At 46.6% G+C, this 12,961-nt stretch overlaps 1 protein-coding gene across 3 annotated transcripts in view; it reads left to right on the forward strand.

Annotated features, from left to right (window-relative positions):
• The window catches only part of INPP5D (inositol polyphosphate-5-phosphatase D), a 122,914-nt gene that overhangs the window by 54,315 nt on the left and 55,638 nt on the right, over positions 1 to 12,961 (forward strand). For all 3 annotated transcript variants that reach the window (XM_031968177.1, XM_031968175.1, XM_031968176.1), the window contains exons 6-7: positions 531 to 702; positions 4,082 to 4,222. In XM_031968177.1, coding sequence (XP_031824037.1) covers positions 531 to 702; positions 4,082 to 4,222 — 313 coding nt within the window. The remainder of the gene's footprint in view (positions 1 to 530; positions 703 to 4,081; positions 4,223 to 12,961) is intronic.

A 12,961-nucleotide genomic window follows, 5' to 3' on the forward strand; every position in this document is an offset into this window, starting at 1 on the left:
TCTGGGGGCACAAGAAGTGGGGTGTCTGGGTCTGCCTGGGGAAGGGAAGTCCTGTTGTCTTGAGGTGGGGAGTGCTGGTGGTTTCCCCAAGTTCATGCTTTGGGGAGGATGGAAACCGGCCAGAAAGATCTGAGTTAATTCCCCTTTTTCAGTTTGACTCATGGGTTTCCTCTCAGCGAGGGCAGAGCCCCCCATTCTAGTTTCCAACTTTGGGGTCCTTTGAGGCTAAGAGCAAGGCCCAGGGCGCCTTTGGCGGCCAGAGGGAGGAGAGAGGAGATAAAGGATGGGAAATGAGGAAGAGGGGAGGAACGTCCCCAGCAGTTATCGGGGGCCTGCTCCCTGCCCGGCCCTGAGGTTACCAGGACAGAAAGGGCTCTGGCCTGCCATCCAGCAGTGCATTGTGGGGCAGCCCCAGGACCCGGGAGCTGGGGCTGCGGGCAGTCCTTCTAAAGGCAATTTAGCGACATGGTGAGAGGGGGGCAGACTTCGGCCTCCGCCACGGCAACCTCCCGCCTTCTTCCCCGGAACAGAATTCTTCATCTCACCGCCCGAGCTGCCGCCCAGGAACCTTCCCCTAGCACCGGGCTCCAGCGAGGTCAAGGAAGTTGTTCCCCCGGCCGATAATTCCCGAGTCATGGAACAGAGCACGTTATCGCTGTCTGAGACACTGCTGCAGCGCCTGCAGGGCCTGGACACCAGTGGGTGAGTCTTCTCCCTGGGGGGGAGGGAGAGGGGAAAGTGGGCCAAGGAGAGGGGCAGGGGTCCTTCTGGGAAATCTGGCCTCAGCTGGCCCGGAGGGAGCCTGTACTGCAGTGCGTCCTTCTCGGGGTCCCTCGCCCATGGTTACGGCAGCATTCAGTCACGTACGTGCTCATTCACCCAAGGAATATTTGCTGATCACCTGGGATGAGCAAGGCATTGTGGGAAAGGCTGTGAGGGACATGGGGAGAAGCCTAGGATGGCTTCTGCCCTCGGGTAACTAAATGTCAGGTCCCCCCCCCTTTTGGACCTCTGGGCTGGGGGGGGCACTAGCTAAGGCCTCCTCTGTGACAAGTCCAGATGGTTGAGAAGAGCTCAGGTGCAGGGCCTGGGGCTCATTCATAAGCCAGAGGACAGATGCGGAAGGTCTGTAAGTATGGGAGCCACAGGCCAGATCCGGCGGGGATCCACCAGGGTCCCGGGCAGGGGCAGAAAGAGGCTGGCTCAACCTGACTCGGTAAACAACAGCCCAGTAGTGATGGGGATAGCTCACGGCCATGGCGTGTTTTAAAGCCTCCCAATGACCCCGTGTGGTAGCTTTGGGGGTGCCCCAGAAAGTATGACTGTGAGAGCCCCAAGGCCCCTTGGAATTGGTGTCCCCCTCCCCCCGATGGGGACCCCCCCTCTTTGGCGGACAGCCGGGCACACCTTGCACGGGCACGGACCCAGAACAGTCCCGTGGGATGTCTCCAGAGAGTGAGATGAGCTGAAGCCCAAGGACCACAGGAGTCAGGGTTCCGGCTCAAGGAAAGGGGTCACAGACACTGCCAGCCCTCGAGCCATTTGTGGGGCTAAAGTCATGGGGGCTTGGATCTAGAAATGGAAAGGCCCTCAGACACCACTGAGTCCAGCGCCCTCGTTTAGCAGATGAGGGAAAAAGGCACGAGTGGGAGGTGACTGGCCCCCGATCACATAGCCAGAGAGCACCTCCCTGCCTCCCCTGCCTCCCTGCCTCCCCCGCCTCCCTGCCTCCCCTCCTCCCTGCCTCCCCTGCCTCCCCTGCCACAGCTCAGTGGAACCAGAGGGCTCATGTGTGGCGGTGAATCCGCTTCTGACCTGCTGACAAAGTCAGGGCTAGCCCAGCTTGCATGAAACCCCATCAGGGAGCCAGGAAACGCCCTCTTCTTTCTCTGCTCTCGGACTCCTCAGGGCACTTGGACTTCCTGGAATAAAAACGCCAGGTTTTTAGAAATGAGATTTCAGTCAGGAATCATTCCATCCATCAAGGCCTTCCCGGGTCTTGGCGACTTGGTGACAGTCTGGTGGCTGAGCCCAGGGAGGGGGGCAGCTGATTGGCAGGAGCCCCTCCAGCCCTTCCCTTCCCGAGGAGCAGCCAGCCTCTGGGCTGAGGATCCCAGGATCCCATTCATTTCTGCAAGGGATGGAGGTGAGGGCAGGAGCCTCCATGTCAGAGGGGAAGCTTTTTAGGTCTCCCCAGGTCTCACACACAAGCTCCTGGGGCCCAGGGGTTTCTGTTATCTCAGTGGCCCTAAGGGGAGGAGCTGTCCACCACAGGATGCATCTGCCACTTGGTACACAGAAAAGGCTTGAGGAAATACTCGTCAGCCACTGGCGGGACCCCACGGTTTAGCCAGCGCCCCTATGCTTCTGCGCTGACCATTCCCCCTGTTGTCCTTCCTGTTGTCAGAGGTCACTAGCCCATGACAGTCTGAGGGCTTTGGATCCTGCCTCATTCCTCTTTCTCTTGGATTATTCCCCCCCGGAATAGAATGGGCCATCTCAGAATCGCCAGCCCCCCCGTGTCTCCCTTTACGTGCCCCGAGAGTGGCCACCATCGCCATCACATCTTAGGCTGTGCTGATTCCTCTTTTGGGCAGCGGGATGGCACATTCTTGGATTCCAGAAAACCCGAGTTCAAATCCTGCTTCGGATCTTCCTTATTTGTGTGATGCTGGGCAAGTCTCCCTCAGCTTTAGTTTTCTCAGCTGAAAAATGGAGCAGTAATAACTTCTATCTCCCATAAATAAGAGAAATAAATGAGATAACATACATAAAGAGCTTTGCAAACTTTAAAGTGCCCTGTAAATGCTGGCTGTTGTCATAATTACCCAGCGGGTAACTATTCAACTGCCCACTTGTTTGACTGTCCAAGTTGTCTTTTCTGCAGCCAGCCTGGGTTTGTGTGTGGGGAGTACCCACTTGCTTAGCACCCAAAGGGGAAAGGGCCACACCTTCTGCTTTTGATGATCTTGTACACTGATAATGGGTACGGCACAAACACGCGGAATAAGCCGCGGTAAAGTAGCTTATCCCTAAGTTCAAAACAATACAGTGGAAAGTGCTCTAAGGTGGCTGAGTAAAAACGTGACCACCCAAGTATGGTTAACAAAGAAGCCTAATAATGACCCAATGATCCCTCTATGAATTATTCCCCCCCCTACACAGACATGAAATCATTTCCCCCATCATTTCACAATAGCACCGTTAATGTATGATAACCAGACTGAAAGTCCACCATCACATCATCTGGCTAATGACGCATTTAAGTCAATCAGCCAGTACTTATTAAGGTCCCTACTATGTGCCAGGAACTATGTTAAATTCTGGGGATATAAAGAAAAGTGGGGTATCATGGATCCGAGAGGCAGAGCTGTGGCGCTGGCGACCACAGGCTTGAGCACATAGCTAGTAGTATATGTACCAGGCCAATGCTTTTCTGTGGCCCAGACTCATCCAAGTAGACGCATCTGGGAGAAACTGAGGCTGAGGCTAGGGTTTGTCCAAGGGTGATCGAGAAGAATAATTGCAGAGAACTGGAGCCACGGAGTCAGATGTGGAGCGAGCAGGAATGATATCAAAGCCTGAGTGTATTCGATCAGGGCTCTGTCATCAATAGAGAATGTTCTGGAATAAGTACCCTCATCCCCAGCCTAGGCTTCTGCTAAAACAGGCAGAAATGCCGCCTTACCCACCTTGTGTAGTAACTGTATCTGTTTCTTCCCCCACCCTGGTGATTCAGCTGAACAGCCTTCCCCACTGTTGGGATTATTAAGTCAAATCAAGAGCACTTATTAAGTGCTTACTATTTTCTAGGCAGAGTGCTAAATTCTGAGGTTAAGAAGCCACCATTTTATTTCCTTTGATCTCCCATCCGTCACTAGCTCTCCCTCCCAGACAAACCATTCCAAGGGCTATCGGCAGAGGGGGCATTCACATGTCAGTGAACCGAGCATTCCCCCATCCATTTATCCTTCCAGCCAAACAATTGTCATGTTTCTCTCACCTGGGGATGCAAATCAGTGACTGTTCTTTATGGTTGGGTAGGAGCTGTGAATTAATCCCTACCATTGTCATCTCCTAGGCTTCCCGAAGAGCATCTGAAAGCCATCCAAGAATACCTGAGTACTCAGATTGCCCTGGATTCTGAATTTATGAAGACAGGCTCCAATAATCTCCCCAACTTCAAGAAGCTAATTATGGTTCTCTGCAAAGAGCTCTACAGGTAGGCCTAGAAAAAGTGTGATTAAAATGTTGCCGGTCCCTCCATTAGTGAGGGACAGATAATCCCATATTGCTATTACCAGACTGCCAGAACCAGTATCACTGCTGCCGTCATTATCGCACTGCCATCACTGTGGCTACCATTACTATCATCACAAACTCAGCAAGAACTATTAGTACTACTATTGGTATCAAAGATACAGAGCTGAGAGGAGCCTCACAGCTCATGGCTACCATCGTTCCTTCTATTACCATACCTCCATTTCCGTGGTAACCATTGCGACCACCATCAGTATACTTGCCACTATCATTATACAATGATCAAGGCATGTTCTTGGACAGCTTCTTCTTCTTTTTTTTTTAATAGCTTTTTATTTACAAGATATATTCATGGGTAATTTTACATCATTGATAATTACCAAATCTTTTGTTCCAGTTTTTCCTCTCCTTCCCCCCACCCCCTACCCCAGATGGCAGGTTAACCAATACATGTTAAATATGTTAAAGTATAAATTAAATACAATATACGTATACATGCTTGGACAGCTTCTTGAAGAAGCTACCTGGACGAACATCACCATATTTATCATCTGTGCTATGATCGTTACTACTTTTATCACTACCACTGCTAACATTACTGTTATCACTGATACAGTTATTTACACCGTGACTCTTATTAATACTATAACTCTTCTTACTACCATCACCACTCCCACTCCCACCATAAGTATTGCTATCGTTCTTACCAGTGGTACTGTTATCGATGCCATTGCTCATCACTACCATACACAACTACTATTATGATTACCACTTTTATTTGTTACTACCATCACGAACAGTTATTACCAGGATATTCTTTTATTCTATTAGTCTCAATAGAATATCACTAGTAGCCAGTTACGGAGACTTTCCAAAGGACATTCCAAAGTAACTACATTATTTTTAATATATATTTTTTGATGTATCACAGTCATTTGAGGGATAGGAAGATCCTTCCCACAGATTGAACTCTTTCTTATGACAGAGCCACAAGGAGCAAAAATATTTCATATTCTTGACCATATCTGACACTAAAATATTAACATTCTGTCCTAGTAAGTCTGTCATAAAAAGAGAATGTTTCCTTGTGTTTTCTCTGGGATCTTTATTGATTTTTTTCCCAATTGTGTTTAGTATTCAATTGTGATCTTTCCACTTACATGATAGCTGTTAAATACAGTGTTCATTGAGTTCTCTTAATTTTACTTTCCATTCATTTATGAAACTTTTCCAAATCCTTCCTATTTGCCATTTTTACTGATCAACAATATTCCATTCAAAAGTATACCAAAGATTTTTCCAGCTATTTCCCAGTTAATGGACATCTACCAATCCCAGTCTTTGCTACCACAAAGATGCTGCTATGACTATTTTAGTGTGTATTAGACCTTTCTTTCTTTCTTCAACTTCTTTGGAAGATGTGTCCAGTGGTGGGCTCACTGAGTTGAAGGGTGCAGACGACCTACCCAGCCCCTCTTCCTGGATAATTTAAACTCAAAATCCAGAACAACTGAGCCAATCCATTGCCCCCAACAAAGTGGTTGAATGTTATCCTTCTAACCCTCCCTGCAACTCCTTCAGCATTGATGCTGCTCATATTTTGGGGTCTTTGCTAATTTGCATGGTTTAAGATGAAATTTCAGAATAATTTTAATTTTCACTTGTCTCGTTGTTGGGGATATGGAACGTGTTTTCATCATTTATAGTTTGTTTTTATATCATTTGACTACTTCTTTTGAGGAGACATGTGTGTATGTGCATATGCTTGTTTAGAACAAGATTAGATCTGGAGTCAGAGGCCCTTGATTTAAGACTTATTCACCACCTCTAATGTCTTTGGCAAGTCCCCTAATTCCTGGACTTTCATTTCTTCATGGGTAAAATGTGAGTCGGGTCAGGTTATCCCTAAGGCCTCTTCCAGCTTCAGGTCCTATGGAATCACTTGGGCACAAAACTAAACTTAGACCTTATCAAAGGACTTAACAACAACGAGTTTGGGAGTTAAGAAACCCTGGTGGTTAGTCTAGTCTCTGCCACATCCTACCTGTGATGCTGAGTGAGTCACTCACCCTCCCTGATGCCTGCTATAAAATGAGAATCATCATATTTTCACTGCCACAGGGTGTTTTAAGGGTCATCCGAACGTAATCAAGTGACGTAATAGATAGGAAAGTGCTTTCACACTTTTCTTTGGGTGATCTTGTCTCTGCACTTGCCATTTGAACTTTCTTAAGTCCCTTCCCCTTTCTGGGTTTCTTTCTTCATGTGCAAAATGAGAGTGTAGTCTAGGGGTTGTTTAAGTTCCTGCCAGTTCTCTGCTGGCTATGATGATGCAGCTATAAATGTCTTAGTGTATGCTAGGCTTTCCTCGCCTTTCTTTCTCCTTCCTCTCTTCCTCCCCTCCCCTCCCTTTCTCATCTCTCTTCCCCTCCCCTTTCTCCTTTCCTCTCTCCCTTCCTCTTTTCTCTTTTTGAGTAGATATATCCAGTGGTGGGTTCACTGAGACAGAGGGTGTGGGTGCCTTGGACAGTGTTATGGATATTTAAACATCTAGACCTAGTCTTTACGATTGGTATAATTTCCACTCCACTCCATAGGGTTTTCTCCCTTTGACCTTTGCCAAATTTATCTTTTACCAAACTCCTCAGGATGTGGTTCCCATTTGTTTTACTTTGTGCTTGTTATCAAATAGGTTCTATTGCAAAGGAAGCCAATTATAATGAAATACAATTATTAATTTTTTTAAGTTTACCAGCCCCAGGTTTGGAACCAATCCCACCCCCTGATTTAGGGGAACCAGAAAAGATTTCCTGTAGGGCTTAATGCCTGAGATGAATCTTGAAGGAAATGAAGAATTCCAAGACACTGGAGCAGCCAGTAAGCCAACGATCATTTATTAAGCGCCTGCTGTGTATCAAGCATTGGGTTAAGCCTTGGAGATCAAAGAAGAGCAAAACACAGTTCCTTCCCTTGCGGAGCTTATGATCTAATGGGGAGAATGCAAAACATAAAAGAAACTGAAAAGTGGAGGGTGGGGATAGGGGAGGACCCCAGAATCTGAAGGGAGCTCTAAGGCAGGAGGCTGGGAAAGATTTGCTTTTCTCTCCTGACACTTTTCTCCCTAGTTAAATATTTGCTTTCCTTTCCCATCAGCCAGAATGCCTGCGGGAAAAGCAAATAGGGCAGGAAAAGTGAGGGGAGTAATGTGTATTAATCCTGGGCAGGTTGGCAGGAGCCAGACGGAAGAGTTTTAAATGCCAAGGGGAGGATTTCGTAATTTTTCCCAGAGGCCCTAGGGACCCACCGGAGGCTCTTGAGCGGGGGAGGTGATATATCCAACCTGTCTCTCGGAAGGTTTCAGGAGGAGTGTAGGGGAGGTGGGGAGGAGAATAAACATTGATCGAGTGCCTTCCCTGTGCCAGGCTCTGCGCTACTGCCTTTCCCCATGTTGTCTCATTTGCTTCATTTGAGATTTTTCCCTTTGGGGTCTTGGTTTCCCCAAACAAAAATCCTGTGCCTTGAAGACGTTCCAGTGCACTCCTGTATACTAGAAAGCATCTTCCTGCTGTTGGTCTCCCTTTAAGACTCGCCATCCCGGCGTGACCGCGGTGCCAGATGAAGCTTGTGTTTATGTGCCGAGTTGTGCGTCACAGAGGATGAATTTTAATTCCTTCCATGTGCATTTCCCCAAATACCTTGGCATAGTGGCAGCTTTGCCAAGTGGTCCCATTGTTTCTGGCCACAGGCTGCCAGATGGAGGCATTGGGATCCCATCGACTGATCACTCATTGACGGGAGGGTCTCCGATTTACTGATCAGATAGATCTCCGATTTCAGGGTGACCCTTTCCCATCCTCTTGGGACAGCTCTTCCCTTGGGAATGGTTAAAATGGTAAAGGGTTAAAAATGGAAAACCTGCACATTTCATTTACTCCCTGGAGAGTGGCTCTCCTGAACCGGGGATCTCTCCAGGTGCCATTTCCTGCCTCTCCTTAGGCTTGCTGGAAGGGACCGTAGAGGTCATCAAGTCTAACCCCTCCCATTTTACAGATGAGGAAACTGAGGCCCAGAGAGAGGCCTCATTCCCATAGCTAGTAAATGTCTGAGGTAGGATTCGAATCCACACTTCCTCTCTGCACACTCAGTGCCATGTCTACAACATGCTGCCTTTCAAGGACCAGACCACAGGCAGGGCTTCTCAATTTTTCTCTTTCCACAAGCACTTCAGGTGCAAAAGAAGTCATGGACCAATAACCATTTAAAAATGTAGAATTCAAGAGAAAAATGGGTCTTCTTTTCCCTGCAAGACCAAAGAGAGAAAGTTTTAACCAATTTAACCGTTCATTCGAAACATCAAATTATAAACATTGCTTATTAGAGACAAGCGTCACTAATAATAATATAATTATAACAGTGCAACCTTATTACATGTGTGGCCCAGGATAAGCCACTTAATCTTTTGGGCCTCAGTTTCCTCATCTGTAAAATGATGGGATTGGCCTCCAGGGTGCGTTTGAGCCCTAAATTTTGGGCCTACATTCTTATAGCACAGTGTAGAGGAGAGAGAGCTAAGCCTGGACCCAAGTATTGTCATTTGAATGACCTTGGGTAAGTCAAAGAATCACAGAATCTCAGTGCTGAAAGGGACCTCAATGAGTCCAACTTGTCCCCAAGTCAGAATCTTATCTACAATACTATGTTTCCAGTGCCTCTTGTTCTTCATCTGTAAAATGGGTTTTGTTTTAAACCTTAAAATACTATAGAAGTGTGAATTGCTGTCTTGCTCCTCCTCTTACCCTTCCTCTTCCTCCTCCTCTTTCTTTTTCCTCCTCCTCTTCTTCCTCCTCATATCTTGAGGGCAAAGATTCATTTTTATCTTGGCATTCTTGGGACAATCGCTCCCGCCCTCCCTATATTACAGGGTTGTCATGAGGAAGGTTTTTCATAAACCTTAAGGGAATTATTGTCCTCTTCTTCTTTTTCTCTCTTCCTCTTCCTCCTCCGCCTCACGTCTTCACAAAGATTTTCATATTTATCTTGGCATTCTGGGGGCATCTGGCATACAGCTGGTGTCTAATAAGTGCCAGTGAGTCAGTTTGTTGATACTAAACCTTTCCTAAAGATGTTGCTCTATAATTTCCAAAGCAATTTCTCATCTTTTGGGATCTCTGCAGTTTGGTTTCCTCACTGGTCGGTGCCATGCTGGGATTCAAGGCCAGGGCTATTGTCCCCAGATCCAGAGCATTCAGCATCATTCAGCCTCCAGGGCCATAGCTTTGGAGCAGGAAGGCCATCTAGTCCAATGCACTCCTCTGACAGATGAGGAAACAGACCCGGCGAGGGGAAGTGGGTTGCGAGTGTCATTAGCTGGGGAGCTGAAAGGGACCTTGGGGCCATCTTGTCCATCCCCTTCATTTTACAGGGAAGAAAACAGGCCCGGAAAGGGAAAGTGAGTTGCCTGAAATTATATGATTCAAAAGTAGCAGAGCTGGGAACCAAACTTTAGACTTCTACATAAAATTACCACTGGATTCACAACCTTGTCAAGTGTCCTTTTAATTGATAATATTGTCTCTTTGTGCCCCCTTGGTGGAGCCTAGTGGTCAGGGATCCCAGCTTCCGGGGTCTAGTCTCTGCCTCTTTCTTTCACAGGATGCATGACGTCGACGTCTGCTCCCATGACTCAGTTTCTCCATCTGAACAAAGATTCAGTTTGACTAGGGTGAGACAGGTGCTCAATCTTCTCCGGCTCTAAACTTGGAGCCTCTCAGAGCTCTCTGCCTGACAACGCCTCTCATTTCCAGAGCCCACTTCACATTCTGCTCCCATCCTCCCTTGTCTTGTTAACAGCCTCCCAGAGCCACTTAATATTGACAGCTCTGACTGAATTCTGACAGTCCTGGCTTCCAGCTATTTCAGTAATAAATATTATTCTTAGGGGAAAAAAAAAGAATGTCTGGTGCTAGACACTGCTTCAGGGACACACACCACAGAGACCAGATTTGAGATGGAAAGTTTATTTTATTTATATCCAGTCAGGTCTGCAGGGGAAGAAGGAAGGAAGAAGCTTTACTAAGCATAAACTATACACTTTACACATATTATCTTATCTGATCTTACAAAAATCATGGGAGGTAGGGCTAGTGTTATCCCCATTTTACAGAGAAGGAGACCAAGGCAGACAGAGCTCAAGTGTGTTATCCCCATTTTACAGAGAAGGAGACCAAGGCAGACAGAGCTCAAGTGTGTTATCCCCATTTTACAGAGAAGGAGACCAAGGCAGACAGAGCTTAGGTGACTTGTTCTGGATCACCCAGCTCACCCAGCTAGTAAATGTCTGAGTCTGGATTTGAACTCAGCTCTTTCTGATTCAAAGCCAGCACTCTTGTACCACTTCACTGGCACGGGGAAGAGAGTGGCTGGATTTGTGGATAAAAGGAAGCCCAAGGATAACAATAATGTGGATTCCAATTCTTTTGGAGAGCTCAACCTCTCTGGCATCCCATTTCCGTATCTCTGAACTGTTATCTCGCTTCCTCGGCATATCAAAGAGCCATAAAATGCTTTGATCTTCTATGAAAAGAGATGCTAAACTTCTTGAAAATACCATCCTGAGTGGCAAGTGCACATCTTGGAAACAGTTATTATTATGAATAATAATGACAGATGCACTTATTGGAAACTTCCTCCCATGTCTGCAACCATATGAGAAAATCCACTAGCAGGGGAAGTTAAGAGTATAAATATTCCAGCTTCATTTGCGAATGCTTTTGGAAAGGAGAATTGGAGGCTTTGCTTCACAACCAGACACAATTTTGGAGGAAATTCCCTGGAGAAAGGGCAATGGGGATCACTAAGAGCAGTCATGGCTCTGATAACAAGAGGTGCTGAGAGTCTGACCTCATTTCCTTTTCTAACAGATCATAAGTGTGACTGACCCAATGGATGCTCCCAGGATAGATGGGATTTCAGTATTGTATCTAATAACATCTTTCCTGTTCTTCTGATGAGGGCAAGATGCAAGCTGGATGATAGCAAAGTTAGGTGGAACCAGAGCGAGGGAGCCAAAAGGGAGGTCTGCAAGTGGGCATATCCGGCTTAGCAAATTTGTGGGTTACATGAATCTAGAAAGGATATAAAATGTTGGGTAACGAAATTGGGAGCCAAGGCTAAGAACGTGAGCCCAGTCCAATGCAATGAAATTTTATGAGGATAAATGTCAAGTAGCGCAATTGGGCTCAAAAAATCAATTACTCAGGCAGAAACTGAACAATAATGGTTCATGTGAAGGTTTTAAGGACTGCAGATTTCAGTGGGAGCCAGTGGTAAGATACAGCAGCCAAAGAAGGAGCTCAGCAGCATCAGCATCAGGATGATAAGTAGCATTTCTGTAGTGCTTTGGGGTTTGCTGAGTGCTTTGCTCTGGGGGTGGTATCATTACGCTGAGGAGATGCTATTATTGTTATTCTAATTTTACAGAAGAGGAAACTAAGACAGACTTAGTCTGTGACCTGCTAGGATCACATGGTTAGTAAGGGTCTGGATGGAGTTTAGCTGGTTTTTCCTGACCCTGAGTCCATTGTGAGACCTAACTAAATGAACAGAAATAAACGCCGGAACTAGCTCACATCGGAGCCACAGTTCCTTTGGCTGTTTCCTAATTTCCACTCCAGCACTCTCCCTCAGGTCTTTATCGACTCTGGCTAGGATTTTGCCAGGAGCCTCCCATTTGGGTTCCTCATCTGAGGTGTCTCCTCTCTCCAGTCTAGCTTCCTCATGGCTGCCAAAGGCACGAGTCTAACTGCTTCCCTTGCTCACTAAGTTCCAGGATCCCTCTTGTCCCTATTAAAAAAAAAGTATATTATCGGCATTGAAAGCTCTTTACAGTCTAATTCTAGTGCATCTTTCTAGAGGGATTTCACCTTATTTATCTCATTCATTCTATGCTTCCAGATAAAGTAGCTCACTTGTTCCCCTACTTGACATTTTGTCTTCTAGTGACCTTGGACAAATCATGTACCTCTCTCTGCCTCAGCTCCCTCAGATGTTAAATGGGGATAATGACAGCAGTCAAGGTTGCCGTGCAAACTAAATGAAATACTCATAAAGCACTTAGCATCATGCCTGGCACATAGTAGGTGTTTCCTTCTTTCCTTCTCCTCATCTTTACACATTCTGGGAATGCTCTGCCCCGTAGAATTCCCTAGCTTCCTTCAAGGCTCAATTTGTGCCAGCCTTTACCTGCGTGGCACCTTTCCTGATCTCCCCCAGTTCTCTCCCCCCAAATCTCAAAATTACATTGATTATATGTTCTTGTTGCTGTTCATCTTTTCTTCTCCAAGACAACCAATGACATGAGGCTGACATCCTGACTTGCTCATGAATTGGATTTTGTTTCCTTTTTTTTTTTTTTTTTTTTTTCTGAGGCAATTGGGGTTAAGTGACTTGCCCAAGGTCACTGCCAGGAAGTGTTAAGTGTCTGAGGTCAGCTAGTGCTCTAACCACTGCACCACCTAGCTGCCCCATGAATTGGATCTGAGTGAGACAGAGCTGCATGAAGTCATCCGCCCCACTCTGCTTCTGCTGTTTTCTCCTAATAGAATTTCAGGTCCTAAAGGCACCTAGCACGGAGCTTGGCACATGAGGCTATTCCGGTTCTCTGTGTGGGTCAAACCAGCCCTGGAATATTGGTTCTGCCCCA

This window comes from Sarcophilus harrisii, chromosome 4, assembly GCF_902635505.1.
Source record: "Sarcophilus harrisii chromosome 4, mSarHar1.11, whole genome shotgun sequence".
Lineage (NCBI taxonomy): Eukaryota > Metazoa > Chordata > Mammalia > Dasyuromorphia > Dasyuridae > Sarcophilus > Sarcophilus harrisii.